The sequence below is a fragment of the Taudactylus pleione genome, unplaced genomic scaffold (assembly GCF_031769625.1).
Source record: "Taudactylus pleione unplaced genomic scaffold, aTauple2 ptg001334l, whole genome shotgun sequence".
Taxonomy (NCBI): domain Eukaryota; kingdom Metazoa; phylum Chordata; class Amphibia; order Anura; family Myobatrachidae; genus Taudactylus; species Taudactylus pleione.
This window is the reverse complement of record NW_028285734.1, coordinates 1,652,953-1,666,722: the sequence shown is the minus strand read 5'-3', so window position 1 is coordinate 1,666,722 and position 13,770 is coordinate 1,652,953. Positions and strand designations below refer to the sequence as shown.

Here is a 13,770-nt window from a genome sequence, read left to right as displayed (position 1 = left end):
TGGTGCCCGGTTGTGTGACACTGTCCCCCTTCCCCTCTGGTGCCCGGTTGTGTGACACTGTCCCCCTTCCCCTCTGGTGCCCGCATGTGTGACACTGTCCCCCTTCCCCTCTGGTGCCCGCACGTGTGACACTGTCCCCCTTCCCCTCTGGTGCCCGCACGTGTGACACTGTCCTCCTTTCCCTCTGGTGCCCCCATGTGTGACACTGTCCTCCTTCCCCTCTGGTGCCCGGTTGTGAGTGGTTGACCATTAATCTGCCCCCTGGCGCGTAGCGCTCGGTGATAAGTAGTTGTGGCACCTATACAGTCACGTGACCCGGTGGATGTGTGTGATCTGCAGATGACGCAGCTGATGAAAGCCGCGCGCAGCGGCACCAAGGATGGATTGGAGAAGACGCGGATTGCCGTCATGCGCAAAGTGACCTTCTTACAGCGCAAAGAAACTACCGGTAAGAGTCCGTGGTCACTTCATTCACGATTTTATTGAATACCAGCGACCAATTAGCGATCTAGTGACTAAATAACTTCTTAGTTGGGGCTTTCTTTTCCTTAGTCATACAGATTACTTCTCCATAGCATCACCGCGCACACAATCACTATCCTCCAGCCCTGTAGGCTATTATTCCTGGGACCCGGATAGGCCGTTACATGTGTGAGCAGCTCGTATGTAGTATGTGACTCTGAACTACCAGTCCGGACGGCAGAATTCTGGCCGCACCAGTTGCATTTCTCCATGTCAGACTTTCTATGAACAGGGAAGTGACATGTGAGTCACAGACTAAACCTTTACTGTCAGCACATACAGCCTCCTCCTCCTCCCTGGTAACTTAATCTAATCCTTTCCTCCTCCGAAGTCTTCTCCACCCCACTCACTGTCACCAAAACCTCTGTCCTCAATCTGTGCTCACACCCAGCCCCTGTACACCTCACCGCTAACATGGCACTGAGATTCAGTTTGGGCCACAGGACGAGCCGGTCCTCAATGTGGTTCAGGAAACGGCGTTCTAAAAAGCCGACGTCGGAAAGTGTCGGTAGCACAGAGGAGAGCGTCTCCTCGGGTAACTACGGCTTCTCTCCCGCCGGTTCCGCGCTTTCCCTGCCCCCGTTCCTACTTCAAATGCTCTTTCTTCTCCTAGGGGACTCCGAGGAGGAAGAGATGGGGTTTCTGGAAGTCAGCGGTCTGAACCTGGACCTGAACCCACCACCGTCAGAGCTGGGGCCGATGCCGGACGGGCTGAGCGCGCAGCAGGTGAGGACTGGGGCGATGCCGTACGCATCATTGTTTGCAGTTACTGAGAGGCGCTAGGGTAACGGTGCCATGTGTGTCCTGCAGGTTCTGCGGCGACACATCCTGTCCTCCATCGTGCAGAGCGAGCGGAGCTATGTGGAGTCCCTGCAGCGCGTATTGCAGGTAAGTCCGTGGGGGCCGTAGTGGGGTTGTTCTTTGAAAAGTTAAATTCGAGTCGTTTTGGCGGTTCAGACGTTTGGCGGATGTGACCTTTGGTGAATTATTGGGACCTAATCATGATATTACAGACCACAACTTGTGGATCGTCAATGACCACGTGACGCCGCACCACGTAAACACACGGGAGCTGGCGTAGAGTTGGGCATAAGCTTATTTTTTGCTGCAAATTCCACTTATTTATACTGCAAATGCAAATGGAGAATTCTTATCCATCCGTCATTATGGAGATCCGCCTGCATTTTGCACTTGCGCCTCCTTACGCTTAGAGAGGTAGGGGTCGTGCAAGCGTTGGCAGAGTAGAGTAAGGGCGTGTTCATGCACATGTGCGTCATGCAAGCCATAACAAAGACAAATTGGCGCCTTTAAGGGGTGTATAGCTCGACGACGGTGGTTAACCACTGGTGCAAAATATGAATTGGTGCATATACTACTAGTTTTTCTTAATGTAAACCTGGCGCATATACTATTGTATTATCACGGTGTAAACCTGATGTATATACTATTGTTTTATCACAGTGTAAACCTGGCGCATATACTATTGTATTATCACGGTGTAAACCTGGTGCATATACTATTGTTTTATCACGGTGTAAACCTGGTGTATATACTATTGTATTATCACGGTGTAAACCTGATGTATATACTATTGTTTTATCACAGTGTAAACCTGGTGCATATACTATTGTATTATCACGGTGTAAACCTGGTGCATATACTACTGTTTTATTATGGTGTAAACCTGGCGCATATACTATTGTATTATCACGGTGTAAACCTGATGTATATACTATTGTTTTATCACAGTGTAAACCTGGTGCATATACTATTGTATTATCACGGTGTAAACCTGGTGCATATACTACTGTTTTATTATGGTGTAAACCTGCCGCATATACTATTGTATTATCACGGTGTAAACCTGGCGCATATACTACTGTATTATCACGGTGTAAACCTGGTGCATATACTACTGTTTTATCATGTTGTAAACCTGGCGCATATACTACTGTTTTATCATGGTGTAAATCTGGCGCATATACTACTGTTTTATCATGGTGTAAATCTGGCGCATATACTACTGTTTTATCATGGTGTAAACCTGGCGCATATACTACTGTTTTATCACGGTGTAAACCTGGTGCATATACTACTGTTTTGTCATGTTGTAAAACTGGCACATATACTACTGTTTTGTCATGTTGTAAACCTGGCGCATATACTACTGTTTTGTCATGTTGTAAACCTGGTGCATATACTATTGTTTTGTCATGTTGTAAACCTGGTGCATATACTACTGTTTTATCATGTTGTAAACCTGGCGCATATACTACTGTTTTGTCATGTTGTAAAACTGGCACATATACTATTGTTTTGTCATGTTGTAAACCTGGCGCATATACTACTGTTTTGTCATGTTGTAAACCTGGTGCATATACTACTGTTTTATCATGTTGTAAACCTGGCGCATATACTACTGTATTATCACGGTGTAAACCTGGCGCATATACTACTGTTTTATCATGTTGTAAACCTGTCACATATACTGCTGTTTTATCATGGTGTAAAACTGGCGCATATACTATTGTTTTATCATGTTGTAAACCTGTCACATATACTGCTGTTTTATCATGGTGTAAACCTGGTGCATATACTACTGTTTTATCTTGTTGTAAACCTGGTGCATATACTACTGTTTTATCTTGTTGTAAACCTGGTGCATATACTACTGTTTTATTACGGCGTAAACCTGGTGCATATACTCCTGTTTTATCATGTTGTAAACCTGGTGCATATACTACTGTTTTATCACGGTGTAAACCTGGTGCATATACTACTGTTTTATCACCGTGTAAACCTGGTGCATATACTACTGTTTTATCACGGTGTAAACCTGACACATGTTCTAGAGTAACTTTCCAGCAAAGCGATCGGAGGAGACAGATTATTGGGTACGAATCACATTAAATGTTCCCCAGTCGTCGTGTTCTCCTTTTATTTCCTATTGACTAAAATAAAGTTATTTTAGAAGCTGACCACATGTTTAGTGATGGCACCAACCAAACCAATGTCTTCTGTGCATCTGCCTGATGGTGAAATAGCCGAGGGCCTGAAAACAGGGAACTGAAAGTCTCCGCTGCCAGGGAACACGGCAATAACACAATCACTGAGTTCCACGGAAATATTCGTCCAATGTAGAAACAAGCCCGCGCAACGACCGCGTGTAGGGACACCGGGACCCCTGTATGCTGCTAACGATCTCCTACATTTATACAAAGAGGAACAAATCAGTGTATAGAAAAATAAATTGTGTGCACAGTAATTGTACTTAGGGGAGCGGAACGCTAGTCTGCCGCAATGTGGCTCTCCGCCCGTATGCAGACTTATACGTATCAATGCCGAAAATAAAATGCTAAACCATAAAATAGTAATAAACCTTATATCACACAACGTGATAAATTGGAAGCAGTCTATCGTTCCCCGCTCACCGTGTCCTCCTCTTCCTCCTCCCAGGATTACCGCAATCCCCTCCTGGAAATGGAACCGAAGCTGCTGAGCGCCCGCAAGTGTCAGCTGGTCTTCTCCCGGGTGAAGGAGATCCTGCATTGCCATTCCGTCTTCCAGATCGCCCTGTCCTCGCGGGTGGCAGAGTGGGACACGACGGAGAAGATCGGGGACCTGTTTGTGGCCTCGGTAAGTCCTGGTACGATGGTTGTCTCGTGGCGCTCTGTGGCCTCTGTCTGTGGTCTGTGTATGTTACCGGCAGATCCTACAGTGACTGGTCCATGTTTTGTGTCTCTGCCTCCTGCGTCTCTCCTCGTTCCAGCCGTACTGCACCGCCGGTAGCTGCGAGGAAAATGCCGATTACCGGTAGCTCCTTTATTATTGGAAACTGATAACGCTGCTGCATAACGATAGCCACCGGCACCTAACAATACCCCACTAGCTAATACATCTATAATACCCCTTTTCCACCAAAATTCCGGGTCTGACCCGGAGTTGGAACAGGGTTTCTATCCGGATCAGACCCGGAATTTAGCCGGCACCGTTCACACCGCAGTCAGGTCTGCATAGACCCGGCTTTTCCGGCGTGAAAGTGGACGCTTGGAGATGACGTCATCTCCAAACGCCACTGAAGCCGGACCAATCGGCCGGCTTGCGGCGCACTGCAGGTCATCAAGACCCGGAGTGCGCCGTAAACACAGCAGGGTTTCACGGGTTAACAGCGGTATCAGCGGTAAGCAGAATAGCGGTATTGCAGGGGATAACAGCGGTAAGCAGAATAGCGGTATTGCAGGGGATAATGACGGTATCAGTGGTAAGCAGAATAGCGGTATTGCAGGGGATAACGGCGGTATCAGTGGTAAGCAGCATAGCGGTATTGCAGGGGATAACAGCGGTAAGCAGCATAGCGGTATTGCAGGGGATAACAGCGGTAAGCAGCATAGCGGTATTGCAGGGGATAACAGCGGTAAGCAGAATAGCGGTATTGCAGGGGATAACAGCGGTAAGCAGAATAGCGGTATTGCAGGGGATAACAGCGGTAAGCAGAATAGCGGTATTGCAGGGGATAACAGCGGTAAGCAGAATAGTGGTATTGCAGGGGATAATGACGGTATCAGTGGTAAGCAGAATAGCGGTATTGCAGGGGATAACGGTGGTATCAGTGGTAAGCAGAATAGCGGTATTGCAGGGGATAACAGCGGTATCAGTGGTAAGCAGAATAGCCGTATTGCAGGGGATAACAGCGGTATCAGTGGTAAGCAGAATAGTGGTATTGCAGGGGATAATGGCGGTATCAGTGGTAAGCAGAATAGCGGTATTGCAGGGGATAATGGCGGTATCAGTTGTAAGCAGCATAGCGGTATTGCAGGGGATAACAGCAGTAAGCAGAATAGTGGTATTGCAGGGGATAACAGCGGTATCAGTGGTAACCAGCATAGCGGTATCAGTGCTAAGCAGAATAGTGGTATTGCAGGGGATAACAGCGGTAAGCAGAATAGCGGTATTGCAGGGGATAACAGCGGTATCAGTGGTAAGCAGCATAGCGGTATTGCAGGGTATAACAGCGGTATCAGTGGTAAGCAGCATAGCGGTATTGCAGGGGTTAACAGCGGTATCAGTGGTAAGCAGAATAGCGGTATTGCAGGGGATAACAGCGGTAAGCAGAATAGCGGTATTGCAGGGGATAATGACGGTATCAGTGGTAAGCAGAATAGCCGTATTGCAGGGGATAACAGCGGTATCAATGGAAAGCAGCATAGCGGTATTGCAGGGGATAACAGCAGTAAGCAGAATAGCGGTATTGCAGGGGATAACAGCGGTATCAGTGGTAAGCAGCATAGCGGTATTGCAGGGGATAACGGCGGTATCAGTGGTAAGCAGCATAACGGTATTGCAGGGGATAACGGCGGTATCAGTGGTAAGCAGAATAGTGGTATTGCAGGGGATAACAGCGGTATGAGCGGTAAGCAGAATAGCGGTATTGCAGGGGATAACAGCGGTATCAGTGGTAAGCAGAATAGCGGTATTGCAGGGGATAACAGCGGTATCAGTGGTAAGCAGAATAGTGGTATTGCAGGGGATAACAGCGGTATCAGTGGTAAGCAGAATAGCGGTATTGCAGGGGATAATAACGGTATCAGTGGTAAGCAGAATAGCGGTATTGCAGGGAATAACGGCGGTATCAGTGGTAAGCAGAATAGCGGTATTGCAGGGGATAACAGCGGTAAGCAGAATAGTGGTATTGCAGGGGATAACAGCGGTATCAGTGGTAAGCAGAATAGTGGTATTGCAGGGGATAATGGCGGTATCAGTGGTAAGCAGAATAGCGGTATTGCAGGGGATAATGGCGGTATCAGTGGTAAGCAGCATAGCGGTATTGCAGGGGATAACAGCAGTAAGCAGAATAGTGGTATTGCAGGGGATAACAGAGCGGTATCAGTGGTAACCAGCATAGCGGTATCAGTGCTAAGCAGAATAGCGGTATTGCAGGGGATAACAGCGGTATCAGTGGTAAGCAGAATAGTGGTATTGCAGGGGATAACAGCGGTATCAGTGGTAAGCAGAATAGCGGTATTGCAGGGGATAATAACGGTATCAGTGGTAAGCAGAATAGCGGTATTGCAGGGGATAACGGCGGTATCAGTGGTAAGCAGAATAGTGATATTGCAGGGGATAACAGCGGTATCAGTGGTAAGCAGAATAGCGGTATTGCAGCGGATAACAGCGGTAAGCAGAATAGTGGTATTGCAGGGGATAACAGCGGTATCAGTGGTAAGCAGAATAGCGGTATTGCAGGGGATAACAGTGGTATCAGTGGTAAGCAGAATAGTGATATTGCAGGGGATAACAGCGGTATCAGTGGTAAGCAGCATAGCGGTATTGCAGGGGATAACAGCGGTAAGCAGAATAGTGGTATTGCAGGGGATAACAGCGGTATCAGTGGTAAGCAACATAGCGGTATTGCAGGGGATAACAGCGGTAAGCAGAATAGTGGTATTGCAGGGGATAACAGCGGTAAGCAGAATAGCGGTATTGCAGGGAATAACAGCGGTAAGCAGAATAGCGGTATTGCAGGGGATAACAGCGGTAAGCAGAATAGTGGTATTGGAGGGGATAATGACGGTATCAGTGGTAAGCAGAATAGCGGTATTGCAGGGCATAACAGCGGTATCAGTGGTAAGTAGAACAGCGGTATTACAGGGGATAACAGCGGTATCAGTGGTAAGCAGAATAGCGGTATTGCAGGGGATAATGGCGGTATCAGTGGTAAGCAGAATAGCGGTATTGCAGGGGATAACAGCGGTATCAGTGGTAAGCAGAATAGCGGTATTGCAGGGGATAACAGCGGTATCAGTGGTAAGCAGAATAGCGGTATTGCAGGGGATAACAGCGGTAAGCAGAATAGCGGTATTGCAGGGGATAACATCGGTATCAGTGGTAAGCAGAATAGCGGTATTGCAGGGGATAACAGCGGTATCAGTGGTAAGCAGAATAGCGGTATTGCAGGGGATAACAGCGGTATCAGTGGTAAGCAGAATAGCGGTATTGCAGGGGATAACAGCGGTATCAGTGGTAAGCAGAATAGCCATATTGCAGGGGATAACAGTGGTATCGGTGGTAAGCAGAATAGCGGTTTTGCAGGGGATAATGGCGGTATCGGTGGTAAGCAGAATAGCGGTTTTGCAGGGGATAATGGCGGTATCGGTGGTAAGCAGAATAGCCATATTGCAGGGGATAACAGTGGTATCGGTGGTAAGCAGAATAGCGGTATTGCATGGGATAACAGCGGTATCAGTGGTAAGCAGAATAGCGGTTTTGCAGGGGATAATGGCGGTATCAGTGGTAAGCAGAATAGCGGTATTGCAGGGGATAACAGCGGTAAGCAGAATAGCGGTATTGCAGGGGATAACAGCGGTATCAGTGGTAAGCAGAATAGTGGTATTGCAGGGGATAACGGCGGTATCAGTGGTAAGCAGAATAGCGGTATTGCAGGGGATAACAGCGGTATCAGTGGTAAGCAGAATAGTGGTATTGCAGGGGATAACAGCGGTATCAGTGGTAAGCAGAATAGCGGTATTGCAGGGGATAACAGCGGTATCAGTGGTAAGCAGATTAGCAGTATTGCAGGGGATAACAGCGGTATCAGTGGTAAGCAGAATAGCGGTATTGCAGGGGATAACAGCGGTAAGCAGAATAGCGGTATTGCAGGGGATAACGGCGGTATCAGTGGTAAGCAGAATAGTGGTATTGCAGGGGATAACAGCGGTATCAGTGGTAAGCAGAATAGTGGTATTGCAGGGGATAACGGCGGTAAGCAAAATAGCGGTATTGCAGGGGATAACAGCGGTATCAGTGGTAAGCAGAATAGCGGTATTGCAGGGGATAACAGCGGTATCAGTGGTAAGCAGAATAGTGGTATTGCAGGGGATAACAGCGGTATCAGTGGTAAGCAGAATAGCGGTATTGCAGGGGATAACCGCGGTAAGCAGAATAGCGGTATTGCAGGGGATAACAGCGGTATCAGTGGTAAGCAGAATAGCGGTATTGCAGGGGATAACAGCGGTATCAGTGGTAAGCAGAATAGCGGTATTGCAGGGGATAACAGCGGTAAGCAGAATAGCGGTATTGCAGGGGATAACGGCGGTATCAGTGGTAAGCAGAATAGCGGTATTGCAGGGGATAACAGCGGTATCAGTGGTAAGCAGAATAGTGGTATTGCAGGGGATAACAACGGTATCAGTGGTAAGCAGAATAGCGGTATTGCAGGGGATAACGGCGGTATCAGTGGTAAGCAGAATAGCGGTATTGCAGGGGATAACAGCAGTATGAGCGGTAAGCAGAATAGTGGTATTGCAGGGGATAACAGTGGTATGAGCGGTAAGTAGAATAGTGGTATTGCAGGGGATAACAGCGGTATGAGCGGTAAGCAGAATAGCGGTATTGCAGGGGATAACAGCGGTATCAGTGGTAAGCAGAATAGCGGTATTGCAGGGGATAACAGCGGTATCAGTGGTAAGCAGAATAGGGGTATTGCAGGGGATAACAGCAGTATCGGTGGTAAGCAGAATAGCGGTATTGTAGGGGATAACATCGGTATCGGTGGTAAGCAGAATAGCGGTATTGCAAGGGATAACATCGGTATCGGTGGTAAGCAGAATAGCGGTATTGCAGGGGATAACAGCGGTATCGGTGGTAAGCAGAATAGCGGTATTGCATGGGATAACAGCGGTAAGCAGAATAGTGGTATTGCAGGGGATAACAGCGGTATCAGTGGTAAGCAGAATAGCGGTATTGCAGGGGATAACAGCGGTAAGCAGAATAGTGGTATTGCAGGGGATAACAGCGGTATCAGTGGTAAGCAGAATAGTGGTATTGCAGGGGATAATGGCGGTATCAGTGGTAAGCAGAATAGCGGTATTGCAGGGGATAATGGCGGTATCAGTGGTAAGCAGCATAGCGGTATTGCAGGGGATAACAGCAGTAAGCAGAATAGTGGTATTGCAGGGGATAACAGAGCGGTATCAGTGGTAACCAGCATAGCGGTATCAGTGCTAAGCAGAATAGCGGTATTGCAGGGGATAACAGCGGTATCAGTGGTAAGCAGAATAGTGGTATTGCAGGGGATAACAGCGGTATCAGTGGTAAGCAGAATAGCGGTATTGCAGGGGATAATAACGGTATCAGTGGTAAGCAGAATAGCGGTATTGCAGGGGATAACGGCGGTATCAGTGGTAAGCAGAATAGTGATATTGCAGGGGATAACAGCGGTATCAGTGGTAAGCAGAATAGCGGTATTGCAGCGGATAACAGCGGTAAGCAGAATAGTGGTATTGCAGGGGATAACAGCGGTATCAGTGGTAAGCAGAATAGCGGTATTGCAGGGGATAACAGTGGTATCAGTGGTAAGCAGAATAGTGATATTGCAGGGGATAACAGCGGTATCAGTGGTAAGCAGCATAGCGGTATTGCAGGGGATAACAGCGGTAAGCAGAATAGTGGTATTGCAGGGGATAACAGCGGTATCAGTGGTAAGCAACATAGCGGTATTGCAGGGGATAACAGCGGTAAGCAGAATAGTGGTATTGCAGGGGATAACAGCGGTAAGCAGAATAGCGGTATTGCAGGGAATAACAGCGGTAAGCAGAATAGCGGTATTGCAGGGGATAACAGCGGTAAGCAGAATAGTGGTATTGGAGGGGATAATGACGGTATCAGTGGTAAGCAGAATAGCGGTATTGCAGGGCATAACAGCGGTATCAGTGGTAAGTAGAACAGCGGTATTACAGGGGATAACAGCGGTATCAGTGGTAAGCAGAATAGCGGTATTGCAGGGGATAATGGCGGTATCAGTGGTAAGCAGAATAGCGGTATTGCAGGGGATAACAGCGGTATCAGTGGTAAGCAGAATAGCGGTATTGCAGGGGATAACAGCGGTATCAGTGGTAAGCAGAATAGCGGTATTGCAGGGGATAACAGCGGTAAGCAGAATAGCGGTATTGCAGGGGATAACATCGGTATCAGTGGTAAGCAGAATAGCGGTATTGCAGGGGATAACAGCGGTATCAGTGGTAAGCAGAATAGCGGTATTGCAGGGGATAACAGCGGTATCAGTGGTAAGCAGAATAGCGGTATTGCAGGGGATAACAGCGGTATCAGTGGTAAGCAGAATAGCCATATTGCAGGGGATAACAGTGGTATCGGTGGTAAGCAGAATAGCGGTTTTGCAGGGGATAATGGCGGTATCGGTGGTAAGCAGAATAGCGGTTTTGCAGGGGATAATGGCGGTATCGGTGGTAAGCAGAATAGCCATATTGCAGGGGATAACAGTGGTATCGGTGGTAAGCAGAATAGCGGTATTGCATGGGATAACAGCGGTATCAGTGGTAAGCAGAATAGCGGTTTTGCAGGGGATAATGGCGGTATCAGTGGTAAGCAGAATAGCGGTATTGCAGGGGATAACAGCGGTAAGCAGAATAGCGGTATTGCAGGGGATAACAGCGGTATCAGTGGTAAGCAGAATAGCGGTATTGCAGGGGATAACGGCGGTATCAGTGGTAAGCAGAATAGCGGTATTGCAGGGGATAACAGCGGTAAGCAGAATAGCGGTATTGCAGGGGATAACATCGGTATCAGTGGTAAGCAGAATAGCGGTATTGCAGGGGATAACAGCGGTATCAGTGGTAAGCAGAATAGCGGTATTGCAGGGGATAATAACGGTATCAGTGGTAAGCAGAATAGCGGTATTGCAGGGGATAACGGCGGTATCAGTGGTAAGCAGAATAGCGATATTGCAGGGGATAATGGCGGTATCAGTGGTAAGCAGAATAGCGGTATTGCAGGGGATAACAGCGGTATCAGTGGTAAGCAGAATAGCGGTATTGCAGGGGATAACAGCGGTATCAGTGGTAAGCAGAATAGCGATATTGCAGGGGATAATGGCGGTATCAGTGGTAAGCAGAATAGTGGTATTGCAGGGGATAACGGCGGTATCAGTGGTAAGCAGAATAGCGGTATTGCAGGGGATAACAGCGGTATCAGTGGTAAGCAGAATAGCGGTATTGCAGGGGATAACAGCGGTATCAGTGGTAAGCAGAATAGCGGTATTGCAGGGGATAACAGCGGTATCAGTGGTAAGCAGAATAGCGGTATTGCAGGGGATAACAGCGGTATCAGTGGTAAGCAGAATAGCGGTATTGCAGGGGATAACGGCGGTATCAGTGGTAAGCAGAATAGCGGTATTGCAGGGGATAACCGCGGTAAGCAGAATAGCGGTATTGCAGGGGATAACAGCGGTATCAGTGGTAAGCAGAATAGCGGTATTGCAGGGGATAATGGCGGTATTTTATTAACAGTTTCTTATATAGCGCAGCATATTCCGTTGCGCTTTACAATTGGAAACATTGATAGAACAAAACAGGGTAATAACAGACAGATATAGAGGAAAGAGGGCCCTGCTTGCAAGCTTACAATCAGCGGTAAGCAGAATAGCGGTATTGCAGGGGATAACATCGGTATCGGTGGTAAGCAGAATAGCGGTATTGCAGGGGATAATGGCGGTATCAGTGGTAAGCAGAATAGCGGTTTTGCAGGGGATAATGGCGGTATCGGTGGTAAGCAGAATAGCCATATTGCAGGGGATAACAGTGGTATCGGTGGTAAGCAGAATAGCGGTATTGCAGGGGATAATGGCGGTATCAGTGGTAAGCAGAATAGCGGTTTTGCAGGGGATAATGGCGGTATCAGTGGTAAGCAGAATAGCGGTATTGCAGGGGATAACAGCGGTAAGCAGAATAGCGGTATTGCAGGGGATAACAGCGGTATCAGTGGTAAGCAGAATAGTGGTATTGCAGGGGATAACGGCGGTATCAGTGGTAAGCAGAATAGCGGTATTGCAGGGGATAACAGCGGTATCAGTGGTAAGCAGAATAGTGGTATTGCAGGGGATAACAGCGGTATCAGTGGTAAGCAGAATAGTGGTATTGCAGGGGATAACAGCGGTATCAGTGGTAAGCAGAATAGCGGTATTGCAGGGGATAACAGCGGTATCAGTGGTAAGCAGATTAGCAGTATTGCAGGGGATAACAGCGGTATCAGTGGTAAGCAGAATAGCGGTATTGCAGGGGATAACAGCGGTAAGCAGAATAGCGGTATTGCAGGGGATAACGGCGGTATCAGTGGTAAGCAGAATAGTGGTATTGCAGGGGATAACAGCGGTATCAGTGGTAAGCAGAATAGTGGTATTGCAGGGGATAACGGCGGTAAGCAAAATAGCGGTATTGCAGGGGATAACAGCGGTATCAGTGGTAAGCAGAATAGCGGTATTGCAGGGGATAACAGCGGTATCAGTGGTAAGCAGAATAGTGGTATTGCAGGGGATAACAGCGGTATCAGTGGTAAGCAGAATAGCGGTATTGCAGGGGATAACCGCGGTAAGCAGAATAGCGGTATTGCAGGGGATAACAGCGGTATCAGTGGTAAGCAGAATAGCGGTATTGCAGGGGATAACAGCGGTATCAGTGGTAAGCAGAATAGCGGTATTGCAGGGGATAACAGCGGTAAGCAGAATAGCGGTATTGCAGGGGATAACGGCGGTATCAGTGGTAAGCAGAATAGCGGTATTGCAGGGGATAACAGCGGTATCAGTGGTAAGCAGAATAGTGGTATTGCAGGGGATAACAACGGTATCAGTGGTAAGCAGAATAGCGGTATTGCAGGGGATAACGGCGGTATCAGTGGTAAGCAGAATAGCGGTATTGCAGGGGATAACAGCAGTATGAGCGGTAAGCAGAATAGTGGTATTGCAGGGGATAACAGTGGTATGAGCGGTAAGTAGAATAGTGGTATTGCAGGGGATAACAGCGGTATGAGCGGTAAGCAGAATAGCGGTATTGCAGGGGATAACAGCGGTATCAGTGGTAAGCAGAATAGCGGTATTGCAGGGGATAACAGCGGTATCAGTGGTAAGCAGAATAGGGGTATTGCAGGGGATAACAGCAGTATCGGTGGTAAGCAGAATAGCGGTATTGTAGGGGATAACATCGGTATCGGTGGTAAGCAGAATAGCGGTATTGCAAGGGATAACATCGGTATCGGTGGTAAGCAGAATAGCGGTATTGCAGGGGATAACAGCGGTATCGGTGGTAAGCAGAATAGCGGTATTGCATGGGATAACAGCGGTATCAGTGGTATGCAGAATAGCGGTATTGCAGGGGATAATGGCGGTATCAGTGGTAAGCAGAATAGTGGTATTGCAGGGGATAACAGCGGTATCAGTGGTAAGCAGAATAGTGGTATTGCAGG

The 13,770-nt window shown here is 47.9% G+C and overlaps 1 protein-coding gene across 4 annotated transcripts in view; it reads left to right on the top strand.

Moving 5' to 3' along the window:
• Positions 1 to 13,770, top strand: part of ARHGEF10L (Rho guanine nucleotide exchange factor 10 like) — a 154,900-nt gene that overhangs the window by 85,817 nt on the left and 55,313 nt on the right. For 3 of the 4 annotated variants that reach the window (XM_088463236.1, XM_088463234.1, XM_088463235.1), the window contains 4 exons: positions 340 to 448; positions 1,136 to 1,248; positions 1,333 to 1,410; positions 3,979 to 4,158. In XM_088463236.1, the coding sequence (XP_088319362.1) occupies positions 340 to 448; positions 1,136 to 1,248; positions 1,333 to 1,410; positions 3,979 to 4,158 (480 nt within the window). The remainder of the gene's footprint in view (positions 1 to 339; positions 449 to 1,135; positions 1,249 to 1,332; positions 1,411 to 3,978; positions 4,159 to 13,770) is intronic. The other variant, XM_088463237.1, reaches the window with a different exon arrangement.